The sequence below is a fragment of the Oryctolagus cuniculus genome, chromosome 13 (assembly GCF_051225735.1).
Source record: "Oryctolagus cuniculus isolate XC-2025 breed Fujian yellow rabbit chromosome 13, ASM5122573v1, whole genome shotgun sequence".
NCBI classification, from domain to species: domain Eukaryota; kingdom Metazoa; phylum Chordata; class Mammalia; order Lagomorpha; family Leporidae; genus Oryctolagus; species Oryctolagus cuniculus.
This window is the reverse complement of record NC_142879.1, coordinates 37,726,252-37,742,444: the sequence shown is the minus strand read 5'-3', so window position 1 is coordinate 37,742,444 and position 16,193 is coordinate 37,726,252. Positions and strand designations below refer to the sequence as shown.

The window sequence follows — 16,193 nt, the reverse complement described above, 5'->3', positions numbered from 1 at the left end:
TGAAACATGAGGTCCCTTGCCAAATTCTGCTTTTTTATTTCCTGTGCTTCATGCCCCTGAATCACCAGAATCCCAGTGGAGGGACTCTTGAAGAACAATAGCTGTAGCTGCCAGTTTCTGGAACCTTCTGAGCCAGTTGCTTCGTATACATCGTCTCATTCACCTCACAGCCATCCGGTGAGCTGAGTGCCATTATTTTGCCCATTTTCCAGGTAAGGAAGCTGAGTCTCACAGAGGTTATGTTCCTTGCAGAAGGTCAGTCACCTAGGAAGCAGCAGGGCAGGTGTTTAAACCCAACACCCACTGCCTGTGAGTCTTAGGCTGTACCCCAGACCACACACTGCCTCGTTGTGCCCCTCCTGCTCACCAGCCCCTCCATGGTTACCCTGTCCTGACTTCCATGGCAGAGATAGGCTGTGCGTGTGTCCCTGCTTTGCATCAGTGGGATCCTACGGACTGTGTTCCTTTGTGCCTGGATCTTTTACTCGAGGTTAAGTTTGTGAGGTTCACCCGTGTCTCGGAGCAAGGTGTAGACCGTTCTGGCTGCACTATGTGACTGTGCCTGGGACTATGCAGCCACTGTCCATTGCTGGGTGCTGAATGGCTTCCTGTTCTTAGCTATTACACATATATAAACTTTCAAGATTATAAAATACGTGGAAATCATATAATCTGTAAACAATGAGAGTTTTAACAGCTTCCCCCTCCTTTTTTTTTTTTTTAACTTCTTTACTGTCTTCCTGATTTTAAAAGCCTTCACTGTTTTATCATTAAAAAATGTTTTCTGCAGGTTTTTGGAAGGAAACAAAGTCTTCCTATTCTAGATCAAGGAAATCCCTTTCTATTCTAAGCTAGTTAATTTTGAAAAAATCCTAAATAGGTATTTTGAATTTCATCAGGTATGTTTTCTCCATCTATTAAAATAACCATATTGTTTTTGATCTTTTAATATACTAATGTAGTGAGTGGTAACTGCATGTTTCTAAAGTTAAGCCTTATATTCCTGGAATAACCCAGCTTACAAATAACATTATCATTTCTCATAAAGTGTAGAATTCATTTTGCTGATATTTGTGTAGGATTATTACCTTTATATACATGAATCTAGTTTTTCTATGATTTTTTCTTTATTGTATTAAATTTTGTGTTTATTATTTAATTATTTGAAAAGCAGAGAGAGAGAGAGACAGACAGACAGACAGACGAAGATCTCTCATCTACTGATTCACTCCTCAAATGCCTGCAACTGCCAGAACTGGGCCAGGCCAAAGCCAGGAGCTGGAAACTGAATGCAGGCCTCCCGTGTAAGTGGCAGGAACCTGACTATTTGAGACATCGCCTTCTGCTTCCCAGGCTACACACAAGCGAGAAGCTGGAATCAGAAGCAGAGCCTGCACTGGCACCAGGCACCCCAGTATGGTCGGCAGCCATCACAGCAGGGATCTCAATGGGTGTTAAGTCAACTTGCTGAACCCAGCACCTGCCCCTCATTATTGCATCTTTGTTGTTGTTTTAGTATCAAAGGTAGAGTGGAAAAACATGTCAAATATGCTTTGGAATGTTGTTTCATTTCTCCCCTCTTAGAGTTTGCATAAGAATGATACATTTTGTGATACATTTTGGTAGGACTTACTTGTAAAATCACCTGTGCCTGTTGATTCTCTGTGGGAAATTTAAACAAGTTTCACTTCACTTATGGGCTACTTGGGCTTTGTAAATTTTTTTTAGTTGATTGTGTTATTTTAAGATTTATTTATTTATTTGAAAGTCAGAGTTATACACACACACAGAGAGAGAGAGAGAGAGAGAGAGAGAGCTTCCATCTGATGGTTCACTCTCCAAATGGCTGCAACAGCCAGAGCTGTGCTGATCCGAAGCCAGGATCCAGGAGCTTCTTCCGGGTCTCCCACACAGGTGCAGGGTCCCAAGGACTTGGGCCATCTTCTACTGCCTTCCTGGGCCACAGCAGAGAGCTGGATTGGAAGTGTAGCAGCCGGGTCTCAAACCGGTGCCCTTATGGGATGCCGGCGCTTCAGGCCAGGGCGTTAACCCACTGCGTCAGAGCGCCGGCCCCGTGAGTTTGTTATTTTAAAAAAAAATGTGTTCATTTCTTCTAAGTTTCTGCCTCATTATGCATCCTATGGCATACAGCTTGTTTTACAGTACCCTATCATCTTTTTAGTCTCTGCTGGATCTCTCATTATACCTCTCTTTTTATTTTTAATATTATTTGTGAATCTCTTTCTTTCTTGAACATTTATGCTAGAAACTTTCTTATTTTATTTGTGCGTTCATTTCTATTATATCTTTGTTTTCTATTTCATTAATTTTTGTATTAATAGTTACTTTTCTACTATATTGAATTTATTCTGTTCTTTTTCTAATTTCTGCAAGTTAGGTATTTAGCTCACTAATATTCAGCTTTTGTTCTCATCTGTTAGTATTTGTTTCTCTACATTTCCTCATATTATCTTTTTCTCTGCAGGCTATAAGCCTTGGTTTATGCGATTTTCATTATTTTCCAGTTCCAAATGTTTTTAAATTTCTATTATAAATTTTTTATCCACAAAATACTTAAAAGTAAGGTTTTAAGCTTCTAAGAATATCTCTTCAACTTGAACTTAGTTGCATTGTTTGAGATGCCCAAACCCGTATTGAAGTGCCTGGGTTCAAGTCCTGGTTCTGCTCCCCACTCTCCTGCTAATGCACACTCAGGAAAGCAGAGGTGATAGCCTAAGTATTTGGGTTCTGCCTCTGATGTGGGAGACCTGGATTGAGTTCCCATCTCCTGGGAATGTAGAGAGTTTGAGCCAGCAAGGAAATTCTGGGAATTCTGTCTCTCTCTGTCTCTCAAATAAATAAATTTACAAAAAGCCCCATGTGATTCCTATGGTACTAGTTACTTGAAAACTTTAATGTTTCTTTTATGGTTTATTCCATGCTCAATTTTTATAGATATTTTGTTATTAGGTGGACTCATGTGCTCAATAAGCAAAACTTTTAGTTGTATTTTTAATATTTTGACTAATTTTTGCCTATCAATAAATCCAAGAGATAGCATGACTATCTTCCACTCTGAGGATGAGCTTAATTCCTCTATGTGTTCTATCAAATTTGCTTTATATATGTAAAGATCTAGAATTTACAGTCAGAATTGATTCATCTTCCAGAGGAACTAGGAATTTTTGATATTAGATGGTAGTCTTCTCTACACAATGTTTCAAAAAAATTTTTTTGGGTAGTAAGGCCAATTTTGTTGACAGCAGAAATCTCTTTTTGGTTAAAGTCTGCTTTGTGTATCTTTTGCTTCTAACATTTTTCTGTCCTCATGTTGAAATGTGTCTCAGGTAAGAAGCACATGGCTGAATATTTTAGTATCAGGTATGACAATTTGGGTCTATCATGCTAGCCTGTTAGCATTCATTGCGATGACTGACAGGTCTGTATTCCTTTGTACAATTTGTTTTTGCTTCTTATCTACCCCATTTTGTCCCCTAGGACCATCTTTCTCTTCTTGACTATTAAAGCTTTGTGATTTTTAAAATTTCATTTTAAATCCTACTTCTTTGGAAGTTGTGCCATCCTCTATTTCCCTTCTTTTTTGGTTTCTCTTGAAATTTACCATGTAAACCTACTGAACTCTAACTTTGGCATCTCGGCCCTCCTACCAAACTACACAGCCATTTCTTCTCCCAACGTTCACACTATTGTCCCTTGGTACTTTGATGTTATGCTTTGAAACCCTTGTATTCCCATAGATTAGACATGGAAAGCAGATGCTGTTTTTATTGGCAGGTGTTGCTATCTTTTGTTTCCTGTTCCTTGCATCCTTGCTATTTCCTGCAGGATCACTTCCCTTCCTCCTGGAGGGCATCTTTGAAAAGATCCTTCAGCTGAGTCTGTTGGTAATAAACCCTGCTTCTCTGAAAAAAAAAAAAAAATGTATTTCTCCGTCAGAAGTGGAGCTGTTTCCGCTGTGTGGTGGATGGCTGCTGCGTTCCTTGATACCCAGTAGGTAGCTTTCCTGTCTCCCACCTCTGTCTTTGCTGCTGAGAAAGGTGTGGCAGCTCTACTTGTGCCTTCGCAGGGCAGCGTTTTCTTTTTTAATGTTTGTGAGATCCCCTGCTTGTTTTCGGTGCTCAGCATGCTGTTTCTCGTGTGCCTAGGTCTGGGTTTCCTTTCTTTGTCTTGCTTAGAGACCATCACACTGGGTGTCATTGCACTCATTTTTCATCAGTTCTAGAAAATAATCTTTCAATTGGCCTGCCCCCACTTTCTCTATTTCTTTCTATAGACTCTGACTTGATATTGGGACTTCTCACTCTAACTTCCATATTTTTCTAACCTCTCTTTTGTATTGACAACCTTGTTTTTCTCTGCTTCATTCTGGGAAATTTCTACGGATTTAATTTTCTTTTGAGTTGTATTTAATAAGCTATTTATCTCACCATCTGAGTCTTTCTTGATAACAAGGGCTATATTTTTCATTTCCAAAAGTTTTATTTTTCAAATACAGCTAATCATATATGTTATCTACTTCTGCTTGCTAATTTTACAATATTTTAAAGTAATTTATATACGGTTATTCTCTATTCTGATCCTGATGTTTTAGTATTTCAAGCACATATGGGTCTTTTCCCACTGATTATCGCTCAGTGTGATTTGTTTGCTTGTGTGATGATCATTGTGGGCTTGTATTCAGTTGATCTTAATCTCCGGAAAATCTGAGCGCTTAAGGGAAGGATGCTCAACTCCACAGTGGACTGTGTTCTGCCGGGAGCCAGGGACACTATACACCCGGATCATTGTCACCCCTTGAAGGGTCCCTAGTCCCAACTGGGGCTCTCAGAGTTGGCTTCTCCCTCTTGCCACATCTTTATCTGGAACTGGCCACATGCAGTTCTGCCTTATGTGCACTGCTTGTGTGTGTGTGTGCCCCTGTGGAGGTTGCCCTCACTTCCATAATCTCAGCAATGCAAAGAAATAATATTTTATGCACCATGCAACTGTAGAGGTTTGGCCTGTGTTTACATTAATAAAAGGGGGCAAGAATGTGAGAATCCAGCGAGAAGTGGAAACTTTACTGCCTTTAAAGCAACCCTAAGTCAATGCCGGTCATTGTTTATGGCACGGACATCTCATCTTGTGACTGTTCCCTGTCAGTCCTTTCTTCTATCTGGCATCCTAGGTACAGCCTTATCAACACTATCCAATCTGCAGGCTGGACCAAGCATAATGCTTTAGACCAGCAGGATGCCCTAAAGAATAGTTCTTTTTTTAGGATTTATTTATTTGAGAGGCAGAGTTACAGAGAGAGAGGAGAGAGACAGAAAGAAAGATTTTCCATCTGCTGATTCATTCCCCAAATAGCCACAATGACTGGGGCTGACCAGGCTGAAGCCAGGAACCAGGAGCTTCTGCCAGATCTCCCACATGAGTGCAGGGGCCAAGGGACCTAGGCCATCTTCTGCTGCTTTTCCGGGCACATCTGCAGGGAGCTGGATCAGAAGTGGATCAGAAGATCTCTTTCTCTCTCAGAAGCAGAACAGACAGGACTTGAACAGGTGCCCATATGGGATGCCAGTGCTGCAGGCCGCAACTTTAACCTGCTGAGCTACAGTGCCATCCCCTGTAATGAACAGTTCTAAGGGAAGGGCTTATGACTCAAGAGAGTTCAATCCAAGTTTTCTCAGGGAATTTTCCATATTGGAGGCAAAGAAGTCTCTCTTTTTGGATTGCAAAAGGAATGCCTGTGAGTCTGAGGTTTGGGTGGCCAGTTGGAGACGGTCACTTACCAGCCTTGATTGAAACGTGAGCCTATCGCTGAGCTGAGTCCACAAGTGATACATGTGAGATGATTATGGAGACAGAGGGTGTGTGCCAAGGGGCTTCCAATAGTTGATGGAAGAATGGAATGAAAAGATACCTGCATCTCCCATGGCCTTGCTGAGGGCCCTGGTGCATCTGGACTACTTCAGGGGAACCTCTCTCTGCATGGCTGGGACCAGGCCTGCTAGCTGCTTCTTCACCAGCTCCCACGGCAGTGAAAGAGCCATGGCTTTCAGCAGTTTCCAGGCCCACCCAACCCAAGTGACGGCCCCGTCCAGGGGAACACAAGATTCAGAACTTTCTGGAATGTCCTCCCTCTGAGAATTAGCTCACCTCTACTTAAACCCCCCAAATATAAGCTTGTCAGTGTGTGTGATGCCTGGTTCCTTCCAGTTAGAACAAAAGCAACATGGAAGTGAAACAGTTACTCCTTTTGGAAGCACAGAAAAATTAACTGGAAATAGAACTATTCCAGTTTCAAGCGCTATCGGAAGGGAAATGGGTCTGCTTGTACCTCCACATTGAATTGGAAAATACCCAGAACCGTCTGGCTTTTGAAACAGACAAAATCAATTGGCAAGTGTTTAATGTCCCAAAAACAATTTTTGGAAGCCCATTCTTATTGAAAGACTCTTGATTAGGCGAGGTCTACAAAAAGGAAAAAAAGAGCTCCACATCCTGCCCATGACATTCCAAACCCGGGCAGCCTCAGTGCCTGAGAATACTTGATCGAGCCAGCCTCTCCCCCTCACTACAGCACTGCTACGGGATCAGAATGCAGCAAGAGCGTTAGTAGGGGCTGGTGCAACATGGAGTTAATTCAGTTCTACAGTCAACAGAGAAGCACTGAGAGCCCCTCGTCAAATTCTTTAAAGCTCCTGAGGTCTCTCAGTTAAATGAAACTAAGACCAGGGACTGCTGTTGTGGCATGGTGGGTTCAGCTGTCCCACATTGGCAATCCCCATGTCAGAGTGCCAATATGAGCCTTGGCTGCTCTGCTTCCTTTTTGGCTCCCTGCTGATGCACTTGGGAAAGCTGTAGAAGATGGTCCAAGTGCTTGGGCTCTTGCCACCCATGTGGGAAGCCCAGATGGAGTTCCAGGATCCTGGCTTTGGCTTGGCCCATCCCCAGCTGTTTGCAACCATTTGGGGAGTGAACCAGGGGATAGAAAATCTTTCTCTGTCTTTCTCTCTCTCTCTCTCTCTCCTTCCCCTTCTCTCTCTTTCTGTAACCCTGCCTTTCAAATAAATAAAACAAATCTCTTTAAAATAGAAACTAAGACCACTATCTTTAAAATTGTGCCATAAAAATAATTTAATATTTGAAAAGTAATGTCATTTGCCACCCATTCCTCCCCAATTCTGAGTATATTTGCAAATCAGAGTGGACAGTGAGAGAGAGAGACAGAGAGAAAGGTCTTCCTTTGCTGTTGGTTCACCCTCCAATGGCCGCCGTGGCCGGCGCACCGCGCTGACCCAATGGCAGAAGCCAGGTACTTATCCTGGTCTCCCATGGGGTGCAGGGCCCAAGCACCTGGGCCATCCTCCACTGCACTCCCTGGCCACAGCAGAGGGCTGGCCTGGAAGAGGGGCAACCGGGACAGAATCCGGCGCCCCGACCGGGACTAGAACCTGGTGTGCTGGCGCCGCTAGGCGGAGGATTAGCCTAGTGAGCTGCGGCGCCGGCCCGAGACTTCTCTTTTCTAAAGTACACATTAATGCTATAAATTTCCCTCTCAGCACTGCTTTAGCTATGACCCATGAATTTAAGATGTTTCATTTCCATTCAGTTTAATATATTTTTATTTCTGTATTTGAATGGCAGAGAGAGAGAGAGAGAGAGAGAGAGAGAGAGAGAAAACAAAAGAAAGAAAGAAAATGAAGGAAGAAAGGAAGGAAATAAGGGAAAAAAAAAGAAAAGAAGAATGAACCTTCCATATTCTGGTTCACTCCTCAAATGACCACAACAGCCAGAGCTGAGCTGGGTCAAAGGAACTCCATCTGGGTCTCCCACATGGGTGGCAGGGGCTCCAGTCCTCGGGCCATCTTCTGCTGCCTGCCCAGGAGCATTAGCAGGAAGCTGGGTTGGAAGCAGAGTAGCAGGACTTGAACCGATGCTCCACTGTGGGGCACTGGCACCTCAATCATCCACTTAACTTGCTGTGCCACAATGCCTGCCCCATTCAATGTAGTTTTAAATTTCCAGATACTTCCTTTTCTAAAATTTTTTGAAGATTTATTTTTTATGTATTGGAAAAGCAGAGTTACAGAGAGACTAACTTCCTTTTTAGTTCATAGATTTTTAAAAGTAAATTTTAAAATAAAACAAAAGTAAAATTTTGTTTAGTCTCCAAATGTTGGAGGTTTTCCTGCTATCATTCTGTCATTGATTTACAATCTCATTCTATTGCTTTGTGTGATTTCAATTCCTCTAAACCTATCATTCATTTTATGACTCAGGATATGTTCTATTTTGGTATATATGTTCACCAGAACTGGTGTGTGGGGGGAATGTGTGTCCTGCTATTGTTAGAGACCTATAAATGTTGATGAGATCCTATTTGCTGAAGGTGCTGTTGAATTCTATGTTCTTTGTGATTTCTTTGTTTATTTGTTCTATGATTGTTGGAATGGATTTGTCTGTCTTTCCAGTTCTTAGTTTTTGTCTCACATGCTTTGTAGCTCTGTTGTTTGATACACACCTGTTTAGAATTGCTATGTATAATTGGTGGGTGTGCCCATTATAAATTTATGAACCTCTGGCCTATCTCATAGTTTTCACTCTGAAGTACACTGTCTGATTTTTTTTAAAGATTTATTTTATTTATTTGAAAGTCTGAGTTACACTGAGAGAGAAGGAGAGGCAGAGAGAGAGAGAGAGAGAGAGAGAGAGAGAGAGGTCTTCTATCCGCTGGTTCACTCCCCAGATGGCCACAATGGCCGGAGCTGCGCCAATCTGAAGCCAGGAGCCAGGAGTCTCCTCCAGGTCTCCCACGTGGGTGCAGGGCCCAAGGACCTGGGCCATCTTCTACTGCTTTTCCAGGCCACAGCAGAGAGCTGGATGGGAAGAGGAGCAGCTGGGACTAGAACCGGCGCCCATATGGGATACTGGCGCTTCAGGCCAGGGCTTTAACCTGCTGTGCCACAGCACTGGCCCCACACTGTCTGATATTAATATACACATCCTTTTACAACTACTGTCTCTTAGTCTGTGGCTATTATAATTTTCTTGATCCAGAATTTTTTCTGTCTTTAGTTTTAGAATTTAGATTTTGATATGCATTATGAATTGTTGTGGGTCTTTGTGGGCTTTGCTTATTTGCCAAACTTTGGAAGGTTTTGGTGATTATTTCCTGTAGTATTTCCAGCCCTGTCCTTTTTTCCACTCTTTTTCTGGGACTCCCATGCTATGAACATTAGATCTTTTGTTACAGCCCCACGGCTCCACGAGGCTCTTTGCTATTTTGGAAAAATAAAATTTCTTTCAAAAGATTGGGTAACTTTATTGTTTATCCTTTCCTCTGTTCCCTCCATTATGTTGTTGAGCCCATTCAACTTATTATTTTTATTTTTTCTATTGTATTTTCCAGTTTTAAAATTTCCAAGGGTGGGCATTTAGCTTAGCAGTTAAGACACTGGTTAAGTTGTCCATGTTCCATATTCCGGAGCCTGGGTATAATATCTGGCTCTAGCTCCTGACTCCAGCTTCTTGCTAATACAAACCCTGGGAGGCAGCAGGTGATGACTCAAGTAATTAGGTTTCTGCCACCCACCTGGAAGGCCTGGATTGAGTTCCTGGCTCCTAGCTTTGAGCCAGATCGGTCCCAGCCACTGTAGGCTTTAGGCAAGTGAACCAGTAGATGGAAGCTATCTTCTCTGACCCCCTGCCTCTCAAATAAACTTAAAAAATCATAACCAAAATTTCCATTTGGTTCTTCTTTATTCCTTTTATTTATTTGCTAAGACTTTTTTGTTTCAAGTATGCTCATAATTGTTGAAGCATTTTATTATGGCTGTTCTAAAATCTTTTTTAGATAACTAAAAATTATCGTCTTCATTTTTGCATCCATTGATTGTCTTTTTCACTCAATTTGAGACATTCTAAGTTTTTGGTGTTGAGTAATTTTCAGTTGAAACCTGGACATTTTGATTATTATAAGGTATCTGGGGGGGGCAGCGCTGTGGCTCAGCAGGTTAAAGCCCTGGCCTGAAGTACAGGCATCCCATATGGGCACTGGTTCGAGACCTGGCTGCTCTTCTTCCAATCCAGCTCTCTGCTTTGGCCTGGGAAGGCAGTAGAAGATGGCCCAAGTCCTTGGGCCCCTGCACCCTTGTGGGAGGCCCAGAAGAAGCTCCTGGCTTCGGATCAGCTCAGCTCCAGCCATTGCAGCCATTTAGGGAATGAACCAGCAGATGGAAGACCTCTCTCTCTCTCTCTCTCTCTCTCTCTCTGTAACTCTGTCTTTCAAATAAAGATAAATCTTTTTTTTAAAAGGTATTTGGTTCTTACTTAAACCTTCATTTTCATCTATCTTCCTCTGAAACCACTCCAGAAAATAAAGGGGTGTGTGTGTTGCTATCATTACTGCTGGACAGGGGTGGGAGTCTTTGCCCCAACCCGGGTCCCTACTGATAGCTTTCTGGGTGGGAGGGTTAGGACTACCTTATGATTGCCCCCTTGTGGTCTCTATTGATACCATGAGGTTGTGGGGAATTGATGAGAAGAAAAGATAGATGACTTTGTTACTTCTGGGTGCTGATAAAAGTCTTAACTGTCCCCTTGGCTTCCTGTATCACCACCCAGTGGGAAGGGGGCAATAAACACTTGTGGAGGTAGTGATTATCTAGGCTCCCATTGACATTGCTAGGGCGGAGGAGAGAGCACCTTGGTTCTGCCTGGTGAGGGTAGAAGTTGAAGATCCCTACTCAGTCTTTGCTGGCATGAAGAAGGGTAGAAACACAGTTCTTTCTTTGGTGTTTGGCTGCTGTAGAGAAGTTATTATCTAAATGGTTTCCAGCTTGTTGGGCTGCTTTTTCCTGGTCCTTCGGCTGGAGAGAACAGGCTTCCATTGGCTTCTGTTGGAACTTTTTTGTCTACACTTCGTGTTTTGAGGTTGTGAGTTGCTTCAATTCTAGATCTGGCCTATGTGCAGCAAAAAAGAAACCAAACCACCGTGTGGCTCCTTGGGTATTGAGAGCATCCATCAGCCTCTCTCCACCTTCCAAAGCCTTCTCCCGTTTGTTTCATGTATAATGTTCAGGGGTTTTTGTTGCAATTAAGGGAAGGATAGGGAAAAGCTGGTCTATGTCACTTCTGTCAGCTTCATTTTGTGTACTTACTTCTATACTTGATTTTAGCCCAAAGGCTGAGAAGTGATGTGTAATTACTTCTATGGGTAATATGTATAAAGGGTTGGATATAAGAATGATGTTCTGTGGTCCTTGGAGCAAAGACCATTCGGGTAAAAGGCCCAGTATGCAGATGTGGGGTCAAAACGTGCTGCTCAGTGGCTTTGATTCCCACTGTCCTTTGCCCACCATCTGAGGCATGAGTAAAAAAGGCTCACATCATGATCCTGGCCTCAGGCAGGATGCAGTCTACTCAGGAAGCCACGTTGTGGGCTGCAAAATGGACATCCACAACGAAGCAGCAACTGGCGAGTGCTCACCAGGCTGTGCGGCTTCTCAGAGGAGAGGGACGTCAGGGTGGGTGGCCAGGAAAAGGCAGAATGGGAATGGGCTCAGAGAAGCCAGAGTTGGCTATGCTGCAAGGAGACAGCCAGTGAAAAGGTGTCCACATAGGGGAGCTCGGGCCTGGCACAGACACAGGCTCAGTACTGGTAACAGTAAAAGCCACAGAATGCGATTACAGGGTCTCCATTAAGCGCTGGGCAACATGCCAAACTCCTAGCACGGATTGTTTTCTTTAATCATCCCTAGAATGTGCCTTTGTATTTTACAGAAGAGGATGCTCAGGTTCAGAGAGCTAACTTCTTGAATCCCACACAGGTATATTGAGAAAGAGCACCTAGAGTCATACCAAGGGCTGGGCTAAACAGCGTAAGCATTACCCTAGAATACCCGGGGTTGCACATTGCATTTGGCTAGAACAGAGCACTAACTTGGTCAAGGAGAGAGCAAGGCTGGGAATGGAGGTGAGATATGTGAGCCCTTACGTTTTTTGAGCAAGAGGTATCCTTGAACATTTTTGAGCAAAGGAGTGAGGGCCCTCCAATAGGAGTCCGTAGGGCTAGCAGGTAGAGGGGTCCCAGGTAGGAGGAGAGAACAGAACGGGGAAGAGGGCCTGGTTCCATCATAAGGGCTGAGAAAATGGACCTCACACCGACCTGGCACGGAACCCCGAGTCAGGCTACCTACCCCTAATGCAGCTTCACAGTTGCAGGTGGAACAAAGATCTGCCAGTGGGGCGTATTCACTCTCTCTCTCTCTCTCTCTCTCTCTCACACACACAAACACACACACACACACGTTACATCTGGGGCTTTTTAAAGAGAGCACAGAGATTTTCCATAGGACTCTAAGATAGAAGATATGATGGCTTAATTTCCGTTTGTGCGTTCCTGGTTTTTAAAACACCGTGCTGCTGAGTCACGTTTCGTTCTTCCTTCCCAGCCAGGTTAGGTTACTTAGGCACAACACGGGCAGAATGACGTCACATGCCTTCTTCAGAGGCACAAGAGAGGGGAAGAGGAAGATTCTAATGGAATGTTGTTGCATAAGACTGAACAGATTGATCAAAAGAACAGAACTCCAAGCCAATGGACGCCAGTGGCACTGATGGAATCGTCCACACTTGCTGTCTATCCAAGGAGGCACAGCCAAAGGAGTTTACAATCTGCGGAGATCTGTGGAGCCACCTTTCCAAGCATGGTTCACAGAACATCAGTTCCATGTCCCATGTTTTGCAACAAACACTAGGTTAAACGAGTAAGTTTTTTTTTTGTTGTTGTTTTGTTTTGTTTTAACTGCAGGCCTTTTCAGAGTTCTAAAATTTTACAGTGGCTTTGTGAACTACCAAGAGGGAATCCCAAATCCTCCCACCACAGCCCTATCTTGTTTTCTTGGAAATTTCTTGCAACCCTCTAGGATAGGAAAAGACCAGAACAGGACACAGAACTGCCTCCCAGACGGCAGATTCTTCTCTGTGTCTACCGTGTGCTTCCAAGAGCGCTGGAGAGCTCAGTGAAGATTTTCTATGCAAATTCAAATTTGCAAAGCCAACTACTTTTCTTAAAAACGCGCCGATTTCGCTCCCCAACCCGCTACACTATCTAAGTGAATCAATAAACTAGCTCATGAGAGGAAATTGCAGCTATTTTATGTACTTTTAAAAAAATCAATGCTCAGTTATAATCAGATTATAAAATGAGCCGCATGGTCACGTGTCTTTCTGGCTGCTGGGGCTGCAAGCGGATGGTCCTCGGATTGTGCTCAGTAGCGCCCCCTCTGCGACCCGACGCGCAGCTGCGCCTCTGGTGCCACCCGATCGAAGCGGCTGTCCTGGAGCTCTCTCGAGTCGCTCCCCCTGGGGGCCCCAGAGCCCTTCGGGAAGTCCTGGGAGGCGGGCTCTTTCCCTCGGGATATCTGCTCCATCCGCTGCTCCTTCTTCTTAATGGCCTCCTTGATGCCCTCGACGTGGGACTTCTCCTCCTTCTCGGCTCTCAGCTTCAGGACCAGGTGGTTCTTCTCCCGCAGGGCGTTGAGCTCGCGGAGGTGCTGCGCCTTGTCCCTGGCGGTCCTGTGCGCGTGGCTCCTGGCCTGCCGGATCTTCTGGTCGGCCAGCTCCACCAGCACCCTCTTGCGCGCCTTCGTCTGCTCCTCGGCCTCTCCCGCGCGCCACCTGACCTGCTGCAACTGCTCTGCCTCCTTCCGGGCCTTCTCCCTCAGCTCCCGGTACCGCTCCTTAATCAGACACTGCTGGACCTCTTGAGACCGCTGGCAGCTCTGCTCCAGCGACAGCTTCCGGAGGAGCTCCTCGGCCTTGACCTGGCAGTCCAGGAGCACTTTGCGAGCCTGGTAATTGACGAGGGAGCTCAAGTTGGTCTGCTGGACCTTCTTCTGGCCCTCGGCGGCGTGCAGGTGCCTCTTGTGGGAGGCCTCCTCCAGCCTCCGCTGCAGCTGCAGGCCGCTCTGCTCCCGCAGCCGCTGCGCCTGCCTCTCCTGCTCCCGCAGGCGCTGCACCTGGCTCTGCTTGCGCTGCTCGGCCAGGGCGCGCGCGCCGTCCGGTTTCTCCTGGCGCTGGTTCTCCTGGTCCTCGGGCGGCGCCCTCCAGCGGCTCTCCGCCGGGGGCGCGTTCTTCCCGGGGCTGCTGCGCCGCCGGCCGTGGGGCTCGCGGCCCGGGCGAGTCTTGCGCGGCTCCTTCTCCTGCCACTGCTCCTGGCTCCGCTGCAGCAGCAGCTGGCGCTCCCGCTCCAGGGTCACCTGGACCTTCTGGTCCGAGAGCTTCAGCTCCTCCCACGCGACTGCCGCCTGCTGTTGCAGCTCCCGCATCCTCTGCGCCTTCTTGAGTCGGGTCAGCACCAGGGCCACGATCTTCTGGTCCCGCGAGGACATCACCGCCTCCTGCAGGGTGCTGGTGAGCGCCTGGCTGTGCTGGTTCTGCGTGTCTCTGCTGGACGCCGAGGGCTGCGAGCCCGGACTACCCGCCGATTCCACCCGCTCGCTACTGTCCCTCTTTTGAGGGCGCACACAGGCCGAGTGCGTCCCGAACTCCTGGGAGGGCGCAAAAGACTTCTCCGTGGGAACTGGGGAAGAGGACCAGAGACCCTCGTGGCCGCAGACCCCTGCTGCCCACTGGTCTCCACTCGGTGCCACGCTCGCGAGAGTGTAAGCGCCCTCGGGGTACGGCGGTGGCGAGTCCCCCTGGGCCGGGGTGTAGCGCGGGAAGGGCTGCGACTGTTGGGGCTGCAGGGGGGATGGCTGTGGCCAGGCCGCGCTGGACTTGCTCCGGGTCTCGCTCCAGGCCTCTTCTAGGCGCCGGCTGCGGGGCGGGTGCATCCTGGCGCGGTCGAGCGGCCTCGGCGCCACGTCGGTGAGGCTGCGGCTTTCCCTTGGTGAGGCACAGTACGCGCGCCCGCGAGTCCGCGCTGATGGTGAGGAGCTCCGGTGCAGCCAGGGGGCCGCCGCCTCCCTCTCGGCGCCCGCAGTCTTGGCCCAGGAGTCCAGGGCCGGCTCGGCCCCGGGTCCCGGCCCGCCCAACCTCGCCGGGGACGCGCGTCCTCCGCGGGGTGGCCGCGGCTCCCAGAGGTCGCGATAGGGCGGCGAGGTGAAGTTGCTGAAGCCCGCCATGCTCCCTCCGGGCGCGCCGTGCGTCTGTGCCAGGGTCCCGGGGCTCCCAGGGTCGCTGCGGCACCGGCCCCGCCCTCCGCTCCCGGGGACCAGGTCGCCTGTGACGCTCCCGCCACTTCACAATGCGCCTGGCACCACCAGGTCCCCGCAGCCCTCGGCTCAGGCAGCGCGCCACCCGCCCTGGACCTGGCCAGCGCCGCGCAGAATTCAAGGGGCAGAGGAATTTGTAGAAAACCAAGGGTGGCATTTGTAGGAAACCAGAGGGTGCACAATGGCACCACCACTACCACGGAGCTTCAGGCGGGAAGCTGCATGCGCGTTTGCACGCTCTAAAGTAGTCGTTAAGAGAGCCTGGGTGAAAGGGCCACCCTCAGAGGAGAGCGCGGTGGGGGCGGGGGAGGTCAAAGGGCCGGGGTAGGGGGTGGGAGTGGAGGCCTCCCCTGAGTCGCTGTCCCTTCCTCGCGCAGAGCTACAAGGCACTCGGATGAAGCCGCCGAGAAATCACGTTAATTAATACACGCACCACCGTTTTAAGTCAGGCGCCAGCGCAAACTACGCTTCAGTGTTGACTTTCTTAAACATGAGAGCAGGAAAAAGGCGAATTTTCCCCCTTGTATAGCGATGACTGCTTTTGTACAAATATAAACGCCGTGTGCTCATTCTGAAGTAGCCTCAGTGAGCACCGATGCGGTAACCAGGGTGAGTTGGAAGCCCCCATGTCCTCCTACTTGTCAATCAAACCACCTCCTGTCCCAGGATCTAATGGACGGGACCGGGACCGGCATGAAGATATGGAGATTAAGCTCCACGTGGGGTGTGTGAAGGTCCCATAGCGTTCCCAGATGGCTTCTCACCTGCAGAGGCCCCCTTCCTACCTCACAAAAGAGGCCACCTGGGGGGGAGCCCCCCCAGCTAGAGGTGCTGCACAGGTGTCCTCTCTTCCCACGGTCCTCCAGCCCACTGCCCACTCGCGCTGGGAGTTTCTCTGTGGGGCAGCCCATGCTCACACCTGTGTGTTCACTTTCTCACCTTCTGAGTGAATCTGTCACCCTGCAT

General features: G+C 47.5%; 1 protein-coding gene across 1 annotated transcript; it reads right to left on the bottom strand.

The window, feature by feature from the left end:
* Positions 1 to 13,201: 13,201 nt before the first annotated feature.
* CCDC185 (coiled-coil domain containing 185) lies at positions 13,202 to 15,137 on the bottom strand. Its single transcript, XM_002717385.6, has one exon. The coding sequence runs from the start codon at positions 15,135 to 15,137 to the stop codon at positions 13,281 to 13,283; it is 1,857 nt and encodes a 618-aa protein (XP_002717431.2). The 3' UTR covers positions 13,202 to 13,280.
* Between the last annotated feature and the right edge of the window lie 1,056 nt (positions 15,138 to 16,193).

Coding starts and splice junctions, on each gene's coding strand:
- CCDC185 (XM_002717385.6), bottom strand. CDS start 15,137: ATGGCGGGCTTCAGCAACTTCACCTCGCCGCCCTATCGCGACCTCTGG.